This window comes from Lutra lutra, chromosome 13, assembly GCF_902655055.1.
Source record: "Lutra lutra chromosome 13, mLutLut1.2, whole genome shotgun sequence".
Lineage (NCBI taxonomy): Eukaryota > Metazoa > Chordata > Mammalia > Carnivora > Mustelidae > Lutra > Lutra lutra.
The window spans coordinates 76,155,704-76,181,662 of record NC_062290.1 but is presented as its reverse complement, the minus strand read 5'-3'; the positions used below and the strand labels follow the sequence as shown (position 1 = coordinate 76,181,662).

Sequence of the window (25,959 nt, the reverse complement as noted above, 5' to 3'; positions counted from 1 at the left end):
GAGCACACGTGAGGCAGAAACAAGTGTGTGAACCACAGCCCTTGGGGGACACTGACAGCGAAGGGCCCCGGGAGGGTCGGCATGTTGCTCAGTGTGCAGAGCAGATGTGCGAGTTGGTCTGACCCTGCTCACAGATGGAGAGTGACAATGTGCGCAGGGGCAAGAACAGGGCAGGGCTCAAGCATCTGTTCCGTGGAGTCCTAGACAGCAGCCTTATTCCTTTGAAAGCTGGAAGCACATCCCCAACGCCCCCGAGGCAGGCCCTTCCCCCACTGCACAGAGGCCCAGCCAAGGGAAGTAACTTGTCTAAGGTCCCTTAGCACAACAGCAGGTGCATCCCCTCCGTGATTCTACCCACTGGCCCAAGTGATCCCCTTACAGGGACTCCCACAGAGACACAGATGGGATGGGGTCCTTTGGAAAAGGCCCCCCGTAGAGAACAGTGTGGTCTTTGTCCTGCAGGGGACCAGAGAGGTCATGGTTGGGGGAGATGAAGAAGGTCTCGTGCAGAAGGCTGGCCCACCCTGGCCTGGGAGTTGGGGGCCAGCCACAAAAGGGGACCGGGAACATGTCTGAGTGGGGGTTGGGGGATGAGGGATGAGAAAAACAGCATGAAGAAATCATTTAAAAATTGAGCAAGGAAACTTTCAATTAGTAATTGAGCCAGAAAAAGCCACAACTCCTCTTATCAGTTACCTGGGGCTCCCACGGCTTTAAATAGTGCCTCATGGATTGAATAAACCTGGACAGGCAACTGTGCTAAGCCTCAGTTATCTTGTCTCTGAAATGGGGATGAGAATCTCTACCTTACGGTGAAAGGCGAGGCACCTGGCCTCCTGTCAGCACTTGGTAGTAGCTGGCCTTGCCAGAGGAGGCAACAGCCCCCCCTGGGGCCAGCGACACAGAGGAATGCTTGGAAGATCTGGATTCAGTCCCTTCCTCGGGACAGGCAGCTCAGAGCAAGCTACAGAGAACCAGCTGAGAGTTTCCATAGATCCAATACAAAAGAAGATTAGTTGTGGGTGCTAGTCCTTGTTCTGTGGCTGGATGGCTGTGTGGCCCCAGGCAAGCCCCTTCCCCTCTCTGGGCCTCTCTCTCTCAGATGGACATGGTCAGACCATGTGTTAGACTTTCCACTCCTGGTTTGTGGACAGGTGCCTGGTGGAGATGGAGTGAGATTGAGGTGGAGACATCCCAGGTCTTAGGAGCTGGGACAGAGCCTGAGCTGATGGGTGGGCATCTGGGCTCTCCTGAGAGATGGCTTCTGGCCCCTGGCCTCTCTGTCTCTAGCTGAGCCATAAACCTCCCTGGAAAGGGATCACTCTGGGGCTTCAGGGAGGCCCAGAGGTGTTGATAGTTTGCTGTGAATCACATGGAACCGTATTTAACCCAGAAATCCAAGCCTTTCTGAGAGAAAGTTTATGTCATATACAATAATTGTAGTAGCAACAACGGTAGCAGTAATGAAAGGTGCTATCCTCATTTTGCCATAAGGAAACAGCCCATGGTCACACTGCTGGGAAGTGGAGAAGCCAGAATTGAGCCAGAAGCCCATTTCTTTCCACCACAATCTGTCACTGCTTAGCAGTGTGAGAGTGAGCTCCCCGTCATGAGGGGTGTGCAAGTCAGGGACTAGAGAAGTCTGCCATGATGGCTCTGCCTGGAGCAGGATGTTGGAGAAGACAATGTCTAAAGTCCCTCATACCTGGGAGATTGCAGTCCCTTGGGAGACCAGAGAGCTCAAGGAGAAGCTGGCATTGCTTGGGGGAAATAGGGCGAGCCCTTGCTGTCTAGAGGGAGGAGGAGGCAAGGGAGCCCCAACCACCCTCGCTCCCTGGCTCCCCAGGGCAGGGACAGGAGCAGAACAGCCGCACATGCTAACCTTTGCTCTGGGCCACTCTGCAGCTCATCCTGTGTCCCGAGGGTACCCCCGTCCTGTTCCTTTCTTCTTCAAATGAATACAGGCCAGTCATCCCTGCTGGAGGCAGGCCTGGGTTTCCATCAGAACCATATGTCTGTTCTCTTATAACCAGTCCCCAGGAAGATGCTTGCAGTCAAAGCCAGGGCTATCTTTCACCCAGGCTGGGACAGAAAATGCGGTCAATTGCAGCTCTTGTGACAAAGGGATGGACGATCTAAGGGAGGTGCTACCATGTACAAGGCGCTTACCAAGGGATTTAATCCCATGGCCATCCAGAGAGGTCAGTTCTATGGCTGACCTCAGAGAGTCAGAGTCAGTTGCTCAAGGTCAAAGAGGAAGAGCCACGATTCGAGGCCAGGTCCACTGAGCTCTTACCCCACTCATGGGAGTAGAGTCCAGTGTCAGGCATGTGAATCTCAGAGTCCCTCAAAGTGGTTGGTGGAGGGAGATAGTGGAGTCTCCCAGGTAACAGGGCTTTTAGACATTGTCCTCTCCAACACCATGTCCCAGGCCAGAGCCTTGATGGCAGTCTTCTCTAGTCCCTGACTTGCACACCCCCCTCTGACGGGGAGCTCACGCCCACACTGATAAGCAGTGAGTGGTGGTGCTGGAGGAAAAAAAAAAAAAAAAAAACAGGCGTCCTGCTAATGTGTGTTCAGATTCTGAGTCCTTACAACCTCCTCCAAGTTTCATCTGCTAAGCCTTAGAGAAGTTAAGAAACTGGCCTGAGGTCCCAGAACTGGTAACTGAGAAGGCTGAGATTTGTCCCTGTCTGGCCCCAGATCTCCCACTCTTCCAACTGAGGTCTGTGGACTCAGACCCTGTCAACAGTTTTACCAAGAGCTGAGGGCCTGAGGACCCATCTTGTCCTCTCTTGCAAATCAGCAGGGACACAGGCAGGTCCTCATACCCTCCTCATGGCACATATGGGGAAACCAAGGCTCGGAGGGTGGCAAGGTCTTGCTAAGATCACTTGGCAAGCCAGTTCCTACATAGGGGACTGCCCAGAACTGAGCTCTTTTGCAGGCAGGAGGGCTGCCCCTCTAGGTACCCCCCAAACACACACCGTGAAGTGGCCAATGGTGGACTATTAGGCCGGGGACCCAGGGGGCCGATCCCACAGGTTTTGCATTCCTGCCAAACCCAGCAGTGGGGAGGAGCTCATGTTCCCGAGGCTTCCCTCCCAGCCCTGGAGACTTTTGATGTGGTTGGGAGCCTGGGTTTCCTCAAGCAGGACAGACATTCTTGTAGCCAGAGCTGAGAAGGGGTGCTAGAGAAAGCTGGGGGGAGCTCGGTGAGTTGAGGACCTGAATCTCCAGCTAATCTGGCTTCCTGGGGCAGGAGGCCATGTGCACAGGGTCAAGGTGGAACAGGCTGCCAATGGGCCTGGGTCCACTTGCAGAGACGAAGGACATGGCAGTGGGAGGGGCCCTGCTGGGCCAGAGGAATGCCTCGTAATCCGCCCCTCTCCAGGGCTGACTCCTGGCCATCTGGTTTGGGGGAAAATTTAAAACCACTTGAAATTCAGCCAAGAGGAGACTAATCACAGATGCCCCGTATGGAGCTTGGATATCAGGCCAGGGCTGTCGGCTCTACCTGTGCCATCATGGTTCCCTTCTGCGAGGCTGCCTTGCCCGTATATGGGTTGGGGGCGTAGAACCACTCCATCAGCCCTCCCTGCACAACTGAAAATGAGACTACCTTCAGTATGCAAAAGAGTCAGATTCCCTGGGTTCAAATCCCAGCTGGGGCACTTTCTCACTGTGCAACCTGAGACAACTGACATAACCTCTCTGTGCCTTAGTTTCCTTGTGTGTAAAAGGGAATGAAACCTAGCACCTTCTTTGTAGAAAAACGAGTCAATATATGTGTTAGACAGCACCTGACTCATAGCAAGTACCAGTGGTGACTTCTGACACCTGTGTTCAGGCCGGTCCCTCCTGAAAACCTTCTGTGGCTCCCCACTGCCCTGGGAGCACAGCCCATAGGCCCAACTGTGGTTTGCAGCCTTGCCACCTGCTCATTCTTGGTCTCATCTCTCTCTGCGGACCCTCTGTGGAACCAGCGGGGGCCTGTAAACAGACGGTGCCTTCTCTCACCTTAGGGCTTTCCCTTGCCTGGAGCCTGGCACCGGCTGCAGGCCCCTCCTCTCCCTGAAGCGTGCTCTGATGCCCTGGACAGGCTCCCAAGCCGCTTGTGCTTCACCATCTACGCGCCCAGGACCCAATACTATCTCCTTGACCTGCTTGATTGAGCCATGAGGGGAGGTGGGGTCACACCTCTCCCTTCCTCCCGTGGTACCTACAGAGCCTCCAACAGTGGCTGGTACACAGCTGGTGCTAAATAATTGGTGGTGGAATGAATGGATGAACAAATGGACAAGATGCTGGTACCACAGAGCCTCTCTGTACCCGTGGAATGGCAAGGCCTGGTGTTCAGAAATGGGCTGGAGAAGACGAGCTGGAAAGGGTGGGGGGTGCCAAGCTGACAGCCAGGCCCGGGGATGAGCGTAGAACCCTGCCTGCTGCCGTAAAAATCACAGGTCTCAGAGCTGGGCACAGGGCAAGGACAGGAGGTGGTCTGTCAGGCAGCCCCTGCCAGTGCCAGCCTCCTGGAGGCGGGGCCCACTTACCTGGAGTCCCCTTACTCCCCTCAGGCCTGGTGGGCCTCGAGATCCTGGAGGGCCCTGTGGGGAAGAGAAAGAGTTTGGAGAAGCTGCCTTTCCGGTAGCAAAGGCAACAGGGAAGGCTGGGAGTGTGGGGGCAAAGCTGGGTGCACATAGAAGGAATTGGCCCAGGGGGGAAATCTGTCCCCCTGGAAGAAGCCGCCCATGGGCTAGAACCCTGAGCCCTGGGTTCAATGTGGTGTGCCTCCACATCTCCCAGGCATCTGGTAGTGAGGAGAAGTTTCCCGGGATGGATGAGCCATTTCCTTCTGCACCTCAGAATCAACAACCGGAAGCTAGCATGACCTCCTTGACCAAAGCTCTCCTCAAGTGCCCATTTCCCCTTTTCCCTTCCACCAGCGAGGAGACTATGGCTGTCCATGTTCTGTCCCCCCCAACCCCCCAATCCTGAACATCACCTGACAGCCATCCAGAAGGTTCTGACCAGAGCAGAAAGAGTGAGCCCTGGGGTACGAGGGGGAAGAAGCAGACCACAGCCCCGAGGTGAGGGAGGGGGAGGCAGGGAGAAGGGAACAGGGCCTGGCCCAGGGAAGCTGCCTGTTATATCTGGTTTGATGCAGGAATAACAAGAGGCCCAAGGAGGAGACAGAGAAGGAGGGAAGGATGACACAGTGTTGTCTCTGTTCTTTGAACTCTCAACACCGGCACAGCACAGGCCTATGACCAGAAGCGAGGGATCTGTTGGAGAAACTACAAAACGTCTAACAATAGAAGAGGACAGAGGGTAGAAGGGAGACGAGAGGAAGCGGGCTGCCTGACGCCAGATCTCTCCTCCGGGTTCGGACCCCAGCGGCATCCACCAAGCAGCAAGCACCTTTACCCATGGCCGGCCGGCCAGGACCCCTCCAGAGCCTCCCAGCTCAGCAGCAACTTTCAGGCTGGGCGTGCTCCTTTTACAAGCAAGACACAGCTTCATTCCCCTCCAAATACCAGAGAGAGGCCCAGCTCCATTTGGGGCCTCGGGAGCAACTTGCTATTCCCTTTTCTCTCTCTCCATGGACTTGAGGGGCGCAGGCCCTCAGTCAGCTGCTGTGGAGGGGCTGATGTGTGGGGCCGGCTTCTAATCTGCCCCTTGTCAGCAGAGCAAGCAGGGTGTGGACCCTCGCTCGGCCCAGTAAGAAGGCAGAGCTGACGCCTGGATGGCGGATGACAGGACGATTGGGTGAGAACGAGCCATTTTATAGCGGGATCTCAGACTGCGGAAGGCATGCAATACGTCACTGGGAGATTTCAGGAGCCAAGTCTTGACTCTGAGGCAGAAGAATAAAGGACTCAAAAGGACCAACTGCTTCCTCAGAGAACCAGGTTCAAATCTCCGCTCCGCCACTTCCTAGTTCTGTGACCCTGGCAAGGGATTTCAACTTGGTGGGCCTCAGTTTCCTCATCTGTGATAGGGTAAGAAGAATCCCTAGCTCCTGGAGTTGCTGGGAAAAGGAAATGACATGGGAAGTCCTCAATAAAGGGTAGCTCTCAGCTCTCTCAGTGTGGGAGGGGGCCAGAGACGGGAAGTCTTACTGGTCCCCCACCCCTGGGGCCATGAGGATAATGATCTCAGTGGGCCTCAGCGGACTGAGAGAGAACGTGGATTTCACGAGATTGGAAAAGTGGGAAACTGCTCATCAGACCTGAACAGTGTCATCAGAAATGTCACCTGAACGGCAGTAGTCTTACAGGAATGGTGGTAATTAACCTGCCTAGTAAACAGCAGTTACCACTACTCCCGGTCAGTAGACACTGAACGTAGGCAGGCAGTTGGCCAAGCATGACATCATGCACTGATGGCACGGCTTTCTCACAGCAATCTCATAACGGAGTTTCATGCTGGCTTGCCAATGGGGAAACGGAGGCACAGAGAAGCCACAAATACTTCCAACAATCACCCAGCTGGTAAGTGACTGGGAGTTCACTCACAGCTGTCTGATTCTGAAGTCAGATTTCTGGACCTCGGTGCTACACTGCTTCCCCTGGCCAGCCAGGAGGAGCCCCATGAGGTCCAAGCCATCCGCCCTATAGGGCAGCAGGAGCAGGTCAGGGGAAATGGAGGGAGGGGGGCATAGCACAAACACCACGTGACTGCTTTCACTCACTCTGAGCCCACCTCCAGAGCAGTGGCGAGTGCAGAGGACATAGCAGAGAGGAGGTCGGGGGAGCCCTAGAGGTAAGGGATTCGGAGGAGGCCATGAGCTTCCTTCCATGCACTGGCTTGGATGGCCCCACTGCTTTCCCACCTCCCACTGGCCTTCCATTTTGTTCCAGCAACTCCATTCCAGGCTTTCCTGCTCCCACTGGAGATGCGGAGACTGAGGCCCAGGAGGCTGGAGTGTGGGCTCTCTCTGCTTGAGTTTTCTACCTCATCAAAAGGATTATAGGGGACAGACAGAGCCACCTGCTGCTCAGTACCTCTGTCTGGGGATGACGGTTACTTGAGTCCAGGCTTCTCATCCCTGGCTAGTCCCTCCGTATCCCTCCTCAGCAACTAGCACTGCCTGGCACATAGCAGGTGCTCAGTAAAGCTCTGTTAATGAGGGAAAGGATGTTTATACTTGGCATTCCCCCTACGGGATCTTAAAAGCAGATGTATTTTTTTTTTTTTTTTTAGATTTTATTTGAGACAGAGAGAGAGCCCACGAGCAGAGGGAGAGGGGCAGAGAGAGAGGAAGAGCAGGAGAAGCAGGCTCTCCACTGAGCAGGGAGCCCAATGCAGGGCTCGATACCAGGACCCTGAGATCATGACCTGAGCCAAAGGCAGACGCTTAACCCACTGAGCCATCCAAGCATCCCAGCAGGTGTATTATTATTTTTTTAAATCATTCCTGCACCTTCAGGGCTGAGCATAGGCCCAGCACACAGCAGGTGCACAGACAAGTTTGCTTTCCTTGTTGGCACAGAGAACTGGTGTGTGCATGCTTTCCTTGGATTCAGACCCTCCAAGGCTCCCATTTCCTCCCTCATCAGACTCCAGGGAGTCCCTCAGTCTGGTCAACCCGAACTCATCGTCCTCTAGTCCTCCCTGGGATCCTGCCTGGGCTGATCCCCTTCCTCTATACCCTTTCTACCTGCCTGAAGCCCACCTCTCCGCCTCCCCAGAGGGGGCTCCCAGCCCTGAGCCCAAGCCCTGGCTGGAGTGAGAACCCCTCCCAGTCTCCATTCTCCATCAGCCTAGACAGAGGGAACAGAAACTGTGAGGGCTCAGGATGAGAGCCACCCCTCCCCGCCCCCAATACCACCCTCAAGAGAGTGCAGGGGGTCCCCCACCCCCGCTACCCTGCCTCTCTCACCCTTCCCTGCCATGGGTTCCTCAGGAATCTCCCTGGTTCCTCAGTCATCACAAGAAGTCCAGGAGCCCTGTGTCCTCCCCACTGTGCTCAGCCCCCGTGTCCCCAGCATTTCTCATCATCTCCAGAGCAGGTGTCATTTATGTATTGGGCTGTCTCTCCCCCAAATGCCAGGACAGAAGCTCCTAAAGGACAGTGGGAGTTTTCTGCCCTGCTGATGGCTGCACCCCGACTCCCGGAGCTGGCCCCGGGCACACATAACGTGGTATGTCCTGAGGGAATGACCAAAGCAACAATGGAGACTCGACCAAGAAGCTCCTGTGCTGGGAACATTTCTATGCAATGAACACGAGCTGCCTGGGTTCACCTGACCCATGGGATTACACTACCATGACCACGATTATCTTCTCTGTGTTTCAGATGAGCAAAATTTAGGTTCCGAGAAGTTCAATGATCATTCCTGGCAAAACGGAGCTGGGATTCAAACCCAGGTTTGTCTGACTCTGAGACATGAGGGCTTTGCTTACCGGAGGTCCAGGCTCTCCGGGGGTCCCCACAGCACCGGGAGTTCCAGGATGACCCTACCGAGAGAGAGATGAGAGAGAAGGAATCAGGTGAGGCAGGTCACTCTTCCTCCTTCCACCCCAGCTGGCTTGGCCCTGGCCCCGGCCCCAGCCCCAGCCCAGCGCACAGGGGCAGCAGCCCGGTCTCCTGGAGGGAGGAGCCGGTCTTCCTGAATGCTCGGGGTATATGGGAGCAGGCAGAGGAGAACAGAGCTGTCACCAGACCTGTGACAGGAGAGGGCAATCAGCACCCACTTGCTCCTTACCATTGATCCCTTGGGTCCGGGTGCGCCTGGGGGTCCCATCATGCCCCGGTCACCCTGTGATGGAGATAGCAAGGTAAGGAGGTCATGGCTGGGGGGTGGCTCTGCGGGGGGCAAGTGCAGAGGCCTTCCAGAGGCCAAAGAGGAAGGGGTAGGGACTTGTCCAAAGTCTACAGTCACATCACCCAGGGTAGCGACAGGGGAAGGGGTGCTGGGATGTCACTCCGCAGAAGCCAGGAACCCAGTAAGCCCCAGGAGGCCTCAGCACCCACTGTAGCATCCCATGCAGCGGGCTGCCCCCAGGCAAGGATGGTCCTGCTCAGGGATGCGTGAATGACACTGTCCCCTTTGATGCCAGCCCATGTCACGTGCTCCTCACTGGGCCCAGCATCCCCTGTGCTGGGCTTGTGGAGGTGGAGAAGGCAGAAGGCACTCTCACTCTCCCCGTCCACTGCCCAAACACAGATGAGATGCTGGAACATCTGAGATGCAGCTCTCTTCCTCTGGATCCATCCAGACCGGCCGGGGCAGAGACCCTGGGCCTAAGAGATAGATCGCTGGAGGCAGCGATCTTTGAATTTGAACTTGAAAAGCAAATCTGAATCCTGCCTCTGTTTTTGTGAAGCCCTGTATTTTGTAACCACAGACACAAATCACCAACACAGATACCAACGCGTAAGTGAGGGCATGGGTCTCGGTGCCAGGGCCCTTCAGCAGCGGATCTGACCCCCACCCCAGGTGCAGGGGAGTGGTGGGGAAGTCCTGCTTTGATCCCAGAGAGCTGAAGGCTAACTCACCTAGGCACAGAGGGAGAAGGGGCGGGGGAGGAGGAGGCGTGTACCTGGTGGGGGGTAGGGGGAAGGGGGCGGCACAGCCCATGGTTTGTAGGTGATGAGGGACATGGAACATTTGAGCAATAAAGAAGGCCAGAGTTCACTGGACGTTGCACTACAGTTGAGCAAGAACGGAACCGCCAGCGGCCACAGGGTGAAGGGCTCACGGAACCTTTCTGTACTGTTTTTGGCAACATTGTGTGACTCCGTAATTACTTCAAAATAAAAAGTTCAAAAGAGAAGCGGAAGAGGAGAAAATAGGAAGGTGGAGGAGAAGGAGGAGGAGAAAGGGTCTGGGATGTGGAGTGATAAGAAGGCACAGAAAGAGCCTGGAAAGGAAGGCGGAGCCCGATTAGCGCGGAGGCTTCCTTTCTCTGGCCCTCAGTTTCCCCGTCTATCCAGTGGGCATAATATCGGCTCCCCAGAACGCCAGCTTGCCAATCAGATAAGCCCCTTAAAAAGAAAGCAGCTCCCCTCCAGTTTCCCATGGTGGGAAAGTGGAAGCCGGGGCGGGGCGGGGGTGGGTGTGCTTGCAGGTTGGGAGCTAATGCGAGCCCGGTGGTTCAGCTCTTCAGAAAGAAGGAGCCTTGGTTCTCTGGTCTGTAAAACAGAGCTGCAGGGGGATTCCCAAGGCAGCCTTCGGAGCCATGCCCGCTCCCTTCTGTCGCCCACCCTGTGCGGTTCTAGTGCACAGCCAGGAGGGCTCAGACCACATGCATGAGCTGCTTGTCACACAGGAGTCTGGCTGCATGTGACGATGCTGACAGGAGGGCAGGGCAGAGCCCCAGGGGATGCTGGGACAGAGGACCATGGCTCTCTGAGGGTCTGGAATGCTAGGGAAGCAAGGAGAAGCCAGGGGAGAGAAGGCCGAAATCCCTGAGGCAACAAGCCCCTTCTTAAAATCTCCACCACAAGTCCTATTTGCTGATGGATTCTCCAAACCTAACTTACCTTTTCTCCCACGATCCCTGGCTCCCCGACCAGACCAATGAATCCCAGAAGTCCCTAGAAGAAACATGCGTAAAAAGCAAGAGAGAAGAGGAAGGTGCGTGAATTCGGGGACGCGCCGAGTCTGAAAGGCAACGTGCCGGCGTCTCCCAGCCTCTGGGGGTCCTGGCCTGCGCCCCCTGCCCCGCACCTGGGGATCCTGCAGGAGTGGGGTGCCACGGAGGAGAGCCGCCTCTCTCCAGGCACCGTCCTGACTTCCCTCGCTCCACCAGATGGTTCTGATCTCGGAGCCAAGCGGTGGGGCAGCTGCCAGCATATCCCTGGGAGGCCACACATTCTTCCCGCGCCAGAAGCAGGCTGGGAGGCGGTTTGGGGGACGGGCTGTGGGGGGCAGGGGGTGCAGGGATGGCCCTTACGCTGTGCTGGGAAGAGCCCTGCCTGTTAGAAATCTGTCCCCATCTTCCAGGGCTCTGGGGCCGCTTCAAAGAGAGAAACAAAGCCGCTCGCCAGGATGGAAACAGTGGAACAGCTTCTGCCAAAAGACTCGATTCCATCGTGGGAAGTGGAGGCCTTTACACTGTCTTGTGAAAGGCTTCCTCTGCTTTCTACAGGGCACACACCCACTCCCACTGCGGTTCCGGTTGCTCTTTTTAACTCCACTGGGTGATAACTGGCCTCTGTGTTCCAGGGGCTCTTCTAGGCGGCTGCCAGCCTCGCTGGGCCCGACGAGGCACGCACGCGCCCGCCCGAACGGCCTGGAGGAGCCCCTCAGGAAAGCAGACGGTTCCCTGTCCAGGCCCCATGCTCTTCCCCGCTGAGGAAGACTGGAGCAAGGGGGTGGGGGGTCTTGTGCAGTTCAGAGGCACAACTGTGGCTTTGGGAGAACTTGGGGTTGCCGCCAAGAGTTTCTGGGAGAATCAGGAAAGACTGAGGGAGGAGGGGATTCTTCCCATGTGATCTGCTCCTGGTCCCCCAGCTGGGTCCAGAAAGGAATGACACCTGGAAGCTGAAGGGACACAGGTCAAAGGTTGCAAGTTGCATGCTCAGGCAGTGAAGCTGGCCGACTTGTCCATCCACTAGGGTGAAAACATGGCGCCCATTTCCAAAGGCTTAGGACTGTGGGTCTCGGAGACAGTTTTAAATGGCAGCTCAGGCCACGACTGTGTGTGTCTTGCTGCTGTGGCTCCAAGACCCATGCGCCTATCCCTCCACCTGGGGGCCTCCACAGCCTGTGGCCATGAGCAGGGTACACACATCCCCTCCCCCCACCAGCAACCCCACACCATCACCGCACCGTGGAGGTCCTGGTTCCCCGGGCTCTGAGACCCTTCAGGGTTGAAGTATGAGGTGAGAGAGGGTGAGGTACAAGATATTAGGTCATGGCTAGTAAGTCACAGACAATAACCAAGTATTTGACTTTTGCAACAACTTACTTTAAAAAACAATTAGAGCATTTTCTGGGCGGCAGCAGTGTGAGGAACAACAGCTGAGGCCTGCTGAGTGCCAAGCCCTGCACCTGACCCTTCTTCTGATATCGTCACTCAGCCTTTGGGTGTGTAGACCCTGGGCAAGTCACAGAGCCTCTCCGAGCCTCATCCTCTGCAGAGGGTGGCCCTTTCCAGAAAGGTCTTTCCCTCTCTCCCCGGGGTTGTTCTGAGTCTTGAAGATAATGCATGGCACATGTAGGCACTCAATAAATGTTAGCCGCCTCCCGTCTCCTTCTGATTTATTTTAAAAGGGCATAGGGTTAAGACAGAGGCCTGAGCGCCCCACAAGGGAGCACTCAGATGTTTAGAGGATGCCGAGGAACGGGAATAAAAACGCCTCTGTTAAGAGGCCCAGGGCCGACTGGCCCAGAGAAACAGAAATTTCATAGCTACTTTAAATTTATGAGTTGTTGGGTCCTGGAAGGCAGGAGGGTCATAAACCTCAAACAAGAAGCCAAACAGGACCTTAATGAATAAGGGCCATACAGCAAGTGCTCCATTTCCCCACCCCGGCCCCCAGGACACCCATGGGGTGCTGTCCCAGAAGATCCTGGCTGGACCGTCCTGCGGGTGGAGATGAGGCTAGCCAGGAAGCCAGCCCCGGGAGGCCCAGGGCTTCCACCTGGCCAGGGGAGTTGGGGGGGTGGGAAGCAGCTCTGACTGCTGCAGGCCTGGCTGGCTCCCCTTAAGCCAGCATGGGGACACGGGGGAGGGGCAGCTCTGTCACCTCCAATGGGTATCACACAGGCAGGTCTGAGTCCCCGATTTGGGGCAGGGGGCTGCCCTGGTCCTCATGCCGTCTACAGATAAATGGCAGTTGTCTGCTTATGTCTCCTCTTCTCCTTCCTTCCTTCCCTTTCCTCGTGTGCCATTCTGCCAGGCACGGGGGGTGCATGGGAATAAGAGAGCTATGGGTCCTCCGTGAGAATGGGCCTCTCCGGGGTAAGGGTTTGCACGCCTAGCCTCCCCCTGGTCAGAGAGAGCTGCTTCCAGGCAAGAACCCAAGCCTGTGATCATCTCTGTATCCCAGCACCTAGGACAGGGCCCGCTGGCAAGCCCTCAGCGCTCTCCCTAGCTGTCACAAAATGGCAAGGATTTTCCAGTCCCTCCAAGGCAGATCTTGGGAATCCAGCGGCGCTATGTTCAGCCTTGGCCCTGACACTTATGTTGCTGTCTGGGAGATCCTGCCAAGTGACCTAACTTCCCAGAGCCTTCCTTTCCTCATCTGTGAAATGGGGAGACTAACTACCACCCCAGGATTGCCGAGGGAAGCACAGGCAGGTACCGGGGCCTGGTACCTAACGGTCCAATCAGTGGAGCCAATACTGTCATCCATCCGAGAGAGGACCTTATAACCTCTCCTGGGGACCCTCTGATTCTGCCATGAATAAGAGACACCTGCCCCTTCCCACATGGGAAGGGAGCCAAGGGCATAGCTGACATGCCATCCCTGAATGCCCATTGGCAGCCACGGGGCTCAGGGTCTGCCTCACCATTCAGACAGGCCTGTCTTTTCGGCTGTGGTCCCAGCTAGCCAGGCAGCTGGCTGGGGGCTCTGCTGACCAGGTGGGCCTACAGATGCCCCAGGGCCAGTGGCCGCTCCTCTTGGCCTCAGCTTTGCCACTACCTCACTCAGTCACCCTTGCTAATCAGAGTGCCGATGTGGGTTAGGGTACAGCAGTCCTAAACTGGGGTTTCTGGAAGACCCCGTGGATAGAATCAGGGGGTCCCTGAACTTGAAGAGGCAAAAAAAAAAAAAAAAATCACAACTTATTTTTACTGTCCTCTGAAATTTAGCATTTCCGTCATATCTGAGAGTAGACAACAAACCCATGGTACCTGTTAATGTCCCAGATATTTACACATTACATGACAGCCACTATCAGACAGATTTCAAAATGTGTCACTAAGGCTTGTCACTGCTTCAAAAGTGAGGTCGTTATTGGACCTGCTCCTGGATCTCATTATTTAATGCATTAATAAAGGAGCTATCTAGGAATAGATCACATTTAGCATACTTTCATCATTGTATTTCAATATAATCAATCTCCTTTGTAATATTCCACTGTACATTTTATGCATTTGAAACTCTATTCTGAGAAGGGGTCTGTGAGCTTTGCCAGCCTGCCAGGGACAGAGCACTGTGCAAGGACACTTCCTGTCCTGGCATTCTAGGACTCTGAGACTCTGTGTCCCGAGGGCCCTTACCATCAGCATAACTATGAAATTAAATTTGCTGATCGCATGGCCTTTTTTTTCCAATCAGGAAATATATCCAGGCCGTGACAGCCCTTCCAAACTCCCAGGCTTCCCACAGAATGTGCTTGAATGACACTGGAAAGGTTTCAAAAATCCAGTCCACCCCCTGCTTTAATTCCTTTCTTCCCCCCAACAGATGTTGCCGGCCTGGTGAGGAAGCCCGTCGTGCACGACTCTCACGCCATTGATGGCGTTTCTCAGCTGAGGCAGATTCTTCAGGGTCCCCAATGCTGTTCCTCCCTCCAGCATGGGGCAGCCCCTTGCAGGGTTCAGGGGGGCTTCTTTAAGGGAGGGGAGAAGATTGCTACCTTTACCCTGACCTCCAAGCCCAGAGGTCAAGCTTTCAGGCAGTGCCTGCTATCTGTCCCTCCCCCTCTATAGCACACACAGCTGCTTCTCAGTGGCACCGAGGACCCTGGGCCTCAATAATGAAGGTCGTGACTCTCGAACCTTCTTTTTAATGACGACTTGCATCCTCCTCTCCTCTTCAGACCTTGGCCTGACTTCCCAGCTAGCCGGAACCACTGGTTTGAATTTCGCTTTCCTCATAAGTTAAGGTGGCCCGAACCAAGAGCCCCTGCCAGGTGGTTATGCTTCTCCTGTCTTCAGCTTCCCTATCTGTAGATGGAGCACAGCCGGTGGTTCTTGAAGGCTCTTCCAGCTGTAATGTTCTGGGAGCAAAGTCATGTCATCCCTTTGGGCAAATGCTCCAAAAACATCCCCAGAGACAGGCCATGGACTACAATTCACAGCGTTCTCATTCAGTGACTTCACCTCCCTGAGAGTCAGTGACCATCTCAATGAAAGGGGGAGACGAGCTCACTGGGCCCAAGAACTAGCAAGGGAACGGATATGGGGGATGTGTGCGGAGTGTTTTACTGAAGGGCTTGGCACAGAGTCAGCACTCCATAAAGAGTCTTCGTGTTCAGAGACCGGTATTGACTTACCTGCTCACCCACAGGCCCTGGCCGTCCAGGGTCGCCTGGCTCCCCCTACAAAGGACAGAGGAGAATCACTTGGGATGGGTGATGGGAGTCTAGCCCCCTCCCAGAGAACACCCCCAGGTGAGTGGCCTTAGTCCCCAGAATTAGGGAAGGACAGGAATCTCAATTCCAGAGTCTAACCTTGTAGACCCCAAACAAATGGCAGAAACGATGGGACACTTGGACAGAACCTCTGGCCCCACACATGGCCCTAGCCCCCCACTCCCTCTGAGAGGACCTCAGCAGATGACTTGGTACCTTCGGGTCTGTATCTCATTTGGGCTATTCATCAACCCACTGCATTTTGTGGAGGTGGTAACTAAAGCCCGGAGAGGCAAGGTGATCTGCTCAGGGCCACACAGCAAGCTAGAGGCAGGGCTAGAATTGGAACTTTGGTCTGACTTATTGAAATCCCCATTTCTACTGGATGAGGCCTGCCCCACCACAGGAAGATCAGGGAGTCAGGGCACCTAGATCCTAGACCCTAAGCCACCAGACCTCTGCCACCAGCTCACAAAATGACTAGTGAGCCTTGTCTCTGCTCCGGGCTCAGCCTGCCCAGCTATAAATAAGGGAAATCAGACTCATTTGTCTCATAGGCCATTTCCAGCTCTCACGCTTGGTGGCCTCATGTATAGCCTTGTCTGCCGGCTTTATCCCATGCTGGGGTGGCTCCTGCTCCTTAGGCAGCCACAGCCGCCCTGGTCTCCCCACAGCGTGCACCGGAGAGGCGAGCAGCCCTGTGGGATAAATCCATCCAGACTATGTCACCGCTCTCACCACAGAAACCCAGCTGGTATCTGAGGGAGTAAGACCGAGACCTCAGGGGGCAGGACAAGGGCTAAGCGAGCCAAACTAGCCAGGAGCTGGGCTCCCAGATGGACACGGCTTACCGCAATCAGGGTCCGAGCCTCTCAGCCTTCCCTCTGGCGCCTCCCCCAGACCTCCTGCTCCTGAGAACCAGTGGGGCCAGACAGACACACGGGCCATGTCTGCTGAGCGGAGGGGGACGTGGATGTCCTGGGCTACCCTGGCTCTGCCCTCAGCATTGTGTGTCTGCCCAGAGGTAGACGTGGCCCAACACTCTGTCCAGGATGGGTCAGAATATCCAACCCTCCAGAGGAGCCCTTGGAAAACCACTAAGCGAGGCTGCCCATGTGCCGAGGACCATCGCTCTCCCACCCAGGCCAGGTCTTTTTTGATATGTTAAAAAAAAAAAAACCTGTTACCAAAAGTAATACGTTATTGACTGCACATCATGGGGAAAAGCTAGAGGCCCACAAGAGAGAACGGTTATGTCCTCTGCTCCCACCACCCAGAGAGAGCCCCCGTCCTCACTGCAGCCTCTGCTCTGAGCACGCAGGACCACCGTGCAACCGGCCCCCACAACAGGCTCCTTCTGGAACCTGCTTCCGACTACTGCCACAGCGCCACTCCCACACACACGGGCATTTTCCCATCTCACGAACTCGTCCGCTTCGCCATCTTTGGTGGCTGCATTGCGTCCCATTACTTGAACTCTACCCCGCTATTGGATTTTGAGGTTCTTGTTCATTTTGTCCTCTCTGTTACCAGTATGTTGTGATAAGTGGGGACCGTTGACTGCCTTTCCACAACCGTCCCTGGGATGGGGGTTCCAACTGGGGCCCTCATTTGCTCCCCCTTCTTCTCTTCTCCAGTTGTTCCATACATGCCCGCCCTCAAAGCCCAGTCACTTCCAGGTCCCCTCACCTTCATGCCATCTGGGCCAGGCCGGCCAGGAAACCCCTTCCTGCCAGGTTGGCCCTGCAACAGAGAGAGGTGAGTGAGGGGGGCGGTTAGGTGGAGGATCGGGATGCAGCATCACTGGGGTCCCAGCCTTGGCCCAGGGGAGGCAAGGATGCCGAGACCCGAGGGCCCCAGGCTGCCAGCTGGTCTGGAGATGCAGGGGTGGAAGGGTGGGGGTGGGGTCTGGCAGCTGTGCAACCTCAGGGAAGTCTCCCCTCCCAGGCCAATCCTGTTTTGTAAATGGGGATGTTGAAACCTGCTTTCAAGGAATGAGGAAGAGGAAGGAACTGGACAGAAGATACAGGGTCCCAGGGGGAATGGAGAGTTTATGGCAGCGGTCTTCAAAGTGTGGCCTGGGGACCCCTGTGATCTCTGGAGCCCTCCCAGGAGATGCATGACATCAGAACTAGGTTCACAATAACGGTAAGACGTTGTTTGCCTGTGTCTCTCTCATTCTCGTGAATGTACGCGGAGTTTTCCAGAGGCTACATGACATGTGGTATTGTCAACAGATTGAAAGCAGAAGCAGATGGGAGAATCCAGCTGACTTCTATTAAACCAGACATTAAAGAGATTTGCAAAAACGGTAAAACAATGCCACTCTTTTCATTAGATTATTTTGCTTTGGGAAAATATAGCCGGTTGGTTGTTTTGTGTTGTTTTGTTGTAAAACTATTATTTTGTGACCATGAAATGGGCTTATTATTATTTCAAATGAATTAATAAATATATTTAAATGTTTTCAGTTTTAATCACTATCCATAGAGGGAACCCACACAAAGAAAAGAAGTTTGGGTGTACCATCATTTTTTTTTTTAAGAAGGTAAACAGGCCTCAAGACCAAAACATTCATGCACTTCTGGTTTACGCTCTCCCTGGCATGGGCCTCGTAGAATGCCACTTGGAGCAGAGCAGTGGGGAGGATGCCAGGTGAAGTTCTGGGCTTGAGATGCTGGGCTAAACCCCTTGCTCTTTGAGCCTGATGGCCATGGGTGAAAATAAGACCAGCAACGGCATTCTCATGGGAGAGTCAAATGCATGGAAGCTGGTGCAAAGCCCAGCACACGGCCGCAGGGCTGACACAGCCAGGCAGTTTCTCGCCTCTTGTCTCTTGTCCTTTGTGTCTGTTCTAGTCCCTTCTCTGGCTGGCCCAAAGCTCTTGCTGACGACTTCTCGGCAGAGCGCCCCCCGTGTGTTGCCTATCTGCACACAGTGGGCTCAGGAAAGACAAAACCCATCTCCCCGGGGCCAGTGACACTCACCTCCAAGCCGGGGGCCCCAGGAGGCCCCATGGGTCCCTCATCTCCCTAGAGGTGGGAGATACAAGAGAGGAAAAAGGAGAAATTAATCCAGTGAGGGTCTCGGAGAACTTGACCTGTAAGGAGGGAAAGTGGTGGACAGAGGAGAGCCCTCCTGGACCAAGAGAAATGGTATGCCTGGTCCCCCCACCCCAGGCCCCCACCCAGGCCATACCGGGACTTCCACGTGAAGGGGGCTCCCAGTGCCATCTGAATGTGACAGGCACGGGGTTCATGGCAGGGCCGGGCAGGAGGTCAAACCCTATCATATGCTGTGGGTACAGAGCCCTCGACAGCAGCTCAAAGATACGATACTCTATTCTAAGCTCCACCATTCATTCAGTGACAGACCTTAACCTCCTCATGCCTCAGTTTCCCCATCTGTAAAATGGTGCCAACGGAGAGGACCATCCTAAAGTATGACCACTAGCCTATGTGGAGTTCCTAGAAGACAGTGGTGAGGCCTCATCCCCTCCTCTGTCACAAACATCATTGAGGAAGGGTGTGTGGGGACTGCAGATGGGGCCGAGGGGCATGAGAGAGGGGGGAGATGGAGAAGTGAACGAATGCAGGGGTGGATGAATGAATCCACGGGGACGTGAGCAAGTGGCAGGCTCTCGGGTGGTAATGTGGGTGTAGACAGAGGCACGTGGCTGGCGCCGTCCCTCCCTCCTTACCCCTCCCTCCCTGCCCACTCTGGGCCCTCCCGCAGGCCAGGGCAGCCTCCAAACCAGCCCCTCTGGCACTCCAGGCCTAACCCAGAGGCCCCCCTTGGGGGCCACCCCCCATCCCAGCTTCCAGGAAAGCAGCCCCACGTGGCCACTCGCAGAGCCAGCGCTGGGACCCCGCCAGACCCAGGACCAGCCTGCAAAGGGATCTGTGTCTGCTGGATGCCTGCCTGTGGTTGTGGTGAGGCCGGGCCTCCTGGGCTCTCAGCTGGGGCTGTCTGTGTGTCACGGGGCCCTTGGGGTCTGAGCCTAGAAGGGTGGTACGGGGCCTCAGGCATAGGCAAAACTCAGGGCCAGCCCGTGGGGTGCCCAACGGGCCCGCCCATGGAACTTCTCAATCCCCTTCAGCATGAATGAAGAAATGAGCCAATGTCCACTCTGCCACTTACTAGCTCTGCCAGTCGGGTCCTTCTCTGGGATGCCCCCCGGGCAGCTCCCAGGAGCACAGACTTAATGGCACAGGGTCTTTGTCGTGGGCGTCGGGCTCAAGCAGACCTGGATTTGAATCCCGACCCTACCTGCCACTAACCATGTGACCCAACACGTGTCCTCACCCTGAGTCTCGGGGCCTCGCCATCTACTCTCCCACACCCACACCCCAGGAAGCTGTGTTACAGATAGGAGCAGCAGCAGTGGCCTCCAGAGAGAAAAGTCCCGGGTGATGGGGATGCAGTGGCGGCAGACAGTCACCTGCCAGGCAGGCCAGACCAGAGAAAGACCTTGGCAAGGTCACGGGGTAGAGCCAAAAAAAGGATGAGCGGAAGGGCGGGCCTGAGGCAGCCGGCGGGAGGTGTCCGGGCCGAAGAGCCCTGGCCCCCAACGGAAGCCTCCAGGACCCCAGATGGAACCAGTGGGGCTGCAAGGGACAAGCAGGGGACACAGGGCCAGATGGTCTCACCTCGGGCCCCAGCTGCCCACGGGGTCCCGGCACGCCTCGAGCTCCAGGCTTACCCTGGTGAGAAGGGAACAGAAAGAGTTCTCAGAGGCGGCACCTCCACAACCATCAGAGGCTGGCAAGACCCCCAACAATTCCAAGCCAGGCAGCCAGCCCCAGAGGCCCGTGGTTTCCACAGAGCAGGGACTCACCTTCGTGCCTTCTGGGCCATTGTCCCCAGGGGGGCCAATGTCTCCGGGGAATCCCTGAGGGGAAGCAGAGAACAGGGGTCACCCATGGGTGAAGGGAAGTGCTAAGAGTGTCAGTCTTAGAGGGAGACCAGTCCAGGTCTCTGTCCCTTCCTGCATGGGATGGGACCCTGGGCATTAACCACCCAGACCCTGCAGTTCTCTGTTCTAGAACAAGGACCTTGGGTAAGAGCCTGTACATCTTGGAGAGTTGCTGAGAACATTAAATGAGATAATGAAGAAAATACTTACTATTGGGGGGCACCTGGGTGGCTCGGTGGGTTAAAGACTCTGCCTTTGGCTCAGGTCATGATCCCAGGGTCCCAGGATCGAGCCCCACGTTGGGCTCCCTGCTCAGCAGGAAGTCTGCTTCCCTTCCTCTCTCTCTGCCTGCCTCTCTGCCTACGTGTGATCTCTGTCTGTCAAATAAATAAATAAAATCTTTTTTTTAAAAAACTGAAAAAAAAGAAAATACTTAATATTGGAACAAGAGCACAGTACACACAAGATTGTGTGACCCAGGGGCGCCTGGGTGGCTCAGTGGGTTAAAGCCTCTGCCTTCGGCTCAGGTCATGATCCCAGGGTCCTGGGATCGAGCCCCGCATCAGGCTCTTTGCTCAGCGGGGAGCCTGCTTCCTTCTCTCTCTCTGCCTGCTTCTCTGCCTACTTGTGATCTCTGTCTGTCAAACAAATAAATAAATAAAATCTTAAAAATAAAAAAAAAGATTGTGTGACCCAGAATTCCCCGTGTCCCAGGTCTGCTGCTGCTGGAGACCCAAAGCCAGCCCTCCTCTGCTCCAAGAAATGGTCGCCTTTGATTGCAGTGTGTCTACAGACACGATGCTACAACTTCGAAGGGCTTGGGAAATGCTGGTCTAACTAAGCTCGGCTCCTCCTCTCCAAAGCTGAAACACCCCCTGTATCCCAGCCAGGTGTGTAGACTCTGCCGCATACCACTAAGGAGGGCTCACTGCTCCCAGACCAAGCCTGTCCCCGATGGCTGGCCACGCACTGGAGACTTCTTCCTGACATGGAGCAGAGCCCCTTCCCTTTCCCCTTGACAAAATCTTGCTGCCCCGTAGGACTGCACAAAGCATGGTGTGTGGGAGTCCTTCTTTCCACAGTGGTCTCTGCACAATCTGGAAACCAGTTTTCCCCTTCCCAGAGGCCTGCCCTTTGCTGTCCCTTCAATGGTTTCCACTCTGGGGCCCAGGGCCCCTAAGTCTTGCCACCTCCAGTCGGTCAGCTTCCACTATTGGCAGTCACTAGGATGCCGGTGTGTCTCTGGGTGTGAACAGACCAGCAGAGGACAACACGAGAACATCCCCTTCCTTGTTGTAGGTGTAATACCTCTGGTAATTCATCCCAGTGCTGCAGTCACTTTTAGGGCAGCCCCACTACTCCCTTAAACCAAAATCTTACATGAATCCCTGAGACCAAAATGCCTCCTCCCACATCGCCTCCATAAGCGACTTTTTCCCTTCCTTTTTGGTGACTCCCATTAAATTCCATCTCAAACATCCTCTCACCCTTCTTACTAGCAATGGCAAGAATGCATCTGAATTTTGAGCTAATAGAGAAAGCCAAAGCTACCACATCTTTTTTTCTTCAAATCAAGAGCCTCAAAGTCCTGTTCTGCCATCAAATCACTGTGTGACCCTGAGCAGGTTCCTGAGCATCTCTGGGCCTTGGTTTGCTCATCTGCAAAATGGTGACCACATCACCTTACCGGGCTGTTCTCAGGCTTGAAGGGAAGAATGCAAGCAAAGGGCTTAGTTTAGCTCCCGGCACCTGGTGAGCATTCAGCAAAAATCCAGATCCAAAAGGACTCATCATCCAACAGGATGCAGAGCTGGAGCCACACTGCCACCCACCCCACCCACCCCTATCCCAGGGCCGGCATGGTCTCAGAAGGAGCAGAGACCCAGGAAGGTGCTAACGTGTTCTTCAGCTTCTGTCTTCAGCAGAGCAAGACCGTCTTCTGGACACGGAGTCAGCCAATCCAAACAGAACCCAAAGGTGGGAGATGCAGACCCCGGATCTGTCTAGGGACCCAGGAGAGAATCAAAGCAGAGCTTATCTGCTACCAGCAGCAGTGACCCTGAGAAAGTCACTTCACGGCACTGTGACTCAGTTTCCTTATCTGTCACACAGTGCGGTACCACCTCCCTCACGTAATTGTAGCTGCACATCAACGTGTTCTTGTCCCCAACCCACGACACAGCCTGCTGAGGTGGTGCCTGATAAACGTGAGGCAGCACGCGTCCCCGCCTCGGTGGCCAGACTGCTGGGAAACCCGGGCTGTTAGAAAACTCTTTTTCCACAGCGGCCAGGGGAAGGAATCAAGGCCGTGGAAGAGAAGCCAACTGCATCCGTCTAAAGATAGGACTGTGTCACGGCCAAAGTCAACACAGCATGAAGTCAGAACTTGGAGCTTGCGGGAAACTATCCCTCATCTATCTGGGTGATACCAGGAGTGATCTTTGGAAAGGTCTGGAGAACCCAGCAGAGTGAGACTTTTGTCTCTGAGATCTTGTGGAAGATGGGGAGGTGTGTGTACACAATGGGGGCTGGCTGGGGTTGGCCTTGACCCCCAGAAAGCCTGGGTACTGAGGATCCTGGGCAATTGCAGCCCTGGCAGGACCACCCCATGTTCCAGAGATGGTCCCCATTGGAGGGGCAGGGAGGAAGAGCTCAACCAGCTACCTCGCACCGTCATGTCTATGTGAAGTCTGCACATTAGCCGACAGACAGCAGACCTGTGCTAACTCTCCCGTGCATCCGAAGATCTCAGTCAAGTTCTACTAATTGCTAAATCATCCTTCATGACTTCTCATTCTCCATTCAAACACCAGAATTTTCATGTCTGCCTCTTGCTCCCCATTCCTCGGAACTCTGAGCCCTGAACTTTTTCCAGGGGGAGTGTGGGTGTTTGGAAAAGTTCCAGGGCTCAGGCTGGAGAAACAGGAGCTCCTCTTAAGGGTGCAGGCCCAAGTTCAGAAGGCTTTCCTGATGTTTTTTCTGGAAGCTATAAAGGTGACCATAAAGTTAGGGAGGGTCTCCGAGGCCAGCTTCTGTCCCACTGCCACTGAAAGTCACCAGGGGCAAAGAGGTAGAAAAGGAAAGATCCCTGATCTTGGAATTTCTATTCTTGGCCCCATCTCTCATTTGCTGTGTGGCTTCAGGTAAGTACTCCCTCCTCCCAATCTCTGGATCTTGGTTTCCCAAGGACAACCCCCAGCCCTGATTGTAGCCGGACACAGACATATGGCCTCACGTACGTACCTCAGGTCCAGGAGGCCCAGGAAACCCAAAGGATCCCTTGTCTCCAACTTTGCCCTGGGGAAGAGAAGAGATGGCAGGGGAGGCACGGGTAAGGGAGGACCCACTTTCCCCCATCCTTTGTATTAGCCCCCTGGCTGTGGGGGGCTGAAAACCTCAGGGGCATATGAATGAGGTCTCCCTAGATAACTAGGAGCTACTGTTCAAAGCCCACCTCCTACACTTTCAGCCATGGGATCCTCGGGCAAGATGCTTCATCTGGTAGAAGCTCAGTTTCTCCATCTGTGAGATGAGAGAGATAATACTATCTAGCCCTTGGGTGGTTGGCAGCCTTCAAAGAAGTATATGGTACGGCAGGGAGCTGACACACAGCCGCATTCCAGAAATACATGTTATCAATGCTACTGCTGTTTTCAGGGCGTTGGGAGCCCCAGATTCTGATTCTCCCCAGAACTCTGACAGTGACCGAGGCCTGTCTCTGATGCTGGGTGAGTTCCTGCCCCACTGGGCCTCAGTATCCTCCTCTGTAAAATGGGTGAATCTCATTCCTGTCCTGCTCTGTCTGGCTCCCAAGGTGGCTGCAGGAGGAAATGCGGTCCAAGACGTGACTGTGTCCCTGGTCACATTCATGACTGCAGAGCGCAAGGTTTGGGGGAGTTAGAGCCAAAGGTACTTACCAGAGGCCCCGGCTTCCCCCGTGCTCCTGGGAACCCCGGCAATCCCTGGCTCCCCTGGAAAAGACCGAGCGCAGGCTGGGGTTAGTAAGGAGTGAAAATGGCCAGGGGAACAGCTGCTCAGTTGTCCTTGCCCACCTGGGGCCTGGAGAACACACCCTTTTGGGGGGAGATGAGCTTCCCCCTCACTTTCCCTGCCTCCAGTCTCCAGCGGGGCACCTCTGTGGGTTGGGCATCAGGGGTGCAAAGGTGATACAGCAGGCCCTATCCTCACCAAGTCGTCCTGGAACCTGGGACCCCGGGGGGCTCCAAGGAAGCTCCGCAGTGCGATTTATGCCTGAGGAATTCTGGGGACGGGGGCCCAATGGGGGAAGCAGCCGGGGCCCGCATGTCTCGCAGTCCAGAGACACCGAGGCTGGATCAGGACAGGCCAGCCAGGAGGGAGGGAAGAGGAAGAGGGAGAGCGGGCCAACATCTGGGCCTTGTTGACCGGCTGGGCGAGGTCCAGATGTGGCCACATGGTGCCGGACACAGGCAAAGAGGAGCCGGCCTCGGCAAGCTGCTTCGGTTCACCCATCAGTCAGGAAGGCCGGTTACTCATCCACTTACTCAAACATGTCCTAAATGCTCACTGTTCTGTGTAGGACTCTGAGCTGAGCTCTGCCAGGGCTGTCTGGGGCAATACCCTTGGGGAGCTAGCTGGCTGGCATGGGGCTGAGCACAAGTCCCCATCAACCAGGTGCTGCCCCAGATGACGGATGGGTGGGCTGCTCGGGGCATGTGGAGAGGGAAGTGGCCACGTCCAAGCAGGTGGAGGAAACGGCATCCGAGCAGGGTTCTGAAGAATGGGGCCGTGCAGAGGCTGAGTGGACAGTGTGCCAGACAAGGCAGCAGTGTGTGGGGGCAGAGGGCCCTTTGGGGGAGCACGGGGCTATAAGGATGAGGGGCAGGAACGGGTCCGAGGGGCTCACTCGCTGGGGTCCCACGTGCAGGACTGAGGAGCCGGGATTTGGCAGTAGGAGCCCGGATGGTCTGTGAGCACAGAGCAGAGCTTTGCGTCAGTGAGGGAGACAGACTGGGAGAGAAGGGATGGGGAACCTGACCGTGAGTCAGGAGGCTGTCAAGGCCAGGGAAGACATGGTGACGGGGGACTGCGGCTGGAGAAGATAGGGTTATGTGAAAGGAAGCCATCTTTAAGGGGGGTCCTGGCCCATAAGAGACCCTGAGAAGGAAGCTGGGACCAGAGAAAAGCAGAGTGGGGGAGAAAATCCGCTGCGATTACCTTGTCTCCTTGGAATCCGGTCTCTCCCGACACACCCGGAACCCCTTGTTCACCCTAAATGCACACCAGCAGAGAACATTACAATGGAGACCACAGTGGGTTCCAGAAGCCTTTCCACTTCCAGACCCACCGGCAGGACACTGCTTGGCTGAGGCTGTTCCCAGAGTGGGTCTGACCAGCAGCAGCCTTGTGAGAGGACAGGCCCGTGGGGATGCTTGGCTAGGGAAGGCAGGCTCGGGGGGTGGGGGGCATGGAACCGACCTCACCACACACCTGACTGGGGTTGCTCAGGTGGCTGAAAACACCGCTAACAGAAGCCCAACTGCCTGGCCTTTCCTGGACAACTGTCACTTGAGGATCCAAGGAACTGTTTCTTGATCCTTCAACACCTTCAGGTCACAAGGGGCAGGTGCAGCCTGGGTAGTGCCCCCACCCCCATCATGGAGGGTTCTGAGCCTTTGGATCTGTTGCTTGGCCTTTTTCACCACTGGGCCGGGAGCGGTCACTTCCTCCTGTGGGAGTCTCTGTGTCAACCATCCGTGGAGGGCCGCTTCTAATCAGCTGCTGGTAAGCTTCTAATCAGCTATA

At 55.4% G+C, this 25,959-nt stretch overlaps 1 protein-coding gene across 6 annotated transcripts in view; it reads right to left on the bottom strand.

Annotated features, from left to right (window-relative positions):
• The window catches only part of COL27A1 (collagen type XXVII alpha 1 chain), a 136,528-nt gene that overhangs the window by 38,908 nt on the left and 71,661 nt on the right, over positions 1 to 25,959 (bottom strand). For 5 of the 6 annotated variants that reach the window (XM_047700385.1, XM_047700384.1, XM_047700386.1 and 2 more), the window contains 12 exons: positions 25,372 to 25,425; positions 24,093 to 24,146; positions 23,419 to 23,472; positions 20,098 to 20,151; positions 19,910 to 19,963; positions 18,248 to 18,292; positions 16,950 to 17,003; positions 15,183 to 15,227; positions 10,493 to 10,546; positions 8,712 to 8,765; positions 8,410 to 8,463; positions 4,554 to 4,607 (listed from right to left, as the gene is read on the bottom strand). In XM_047700385.1, the coding sequence (XP_047556341.1) occupies positions 4,554 to 4,607; positions 8,410 to 8,463; positions 8,712 to 8,765; positions 10,493 to 10,546; positions 15,183 to 15,227; positions 16,950 to 17,003; positions 18,248 to 18,292; positions 19,910 to 19,963; positions 20,098 to 20,151; positions 23,419 to 23,472; positions 24,093 to 24,146; positions 25,372 to 25,425 (630 nt within the window). The remainder of the gene's footprint in view (positions 1 to 4,553; positions 4,608 to 8,409; positions 8,464 to 8,711; positions 8,766 to 10,492; positions 10,547 to 15,182; positions 15,228 to 16,949; positions 17,004 to 18,247; positions 18,293 to 19,909; positions 19,964 to 20,097; positions 20,152 to 23,418; positions 23,473 to 24,092; positions 24,147 to 25,371; positions 25,426 to 25,959) is intronic. The other variant, XM_047700388.1, reaches the window with a different exon arrangement.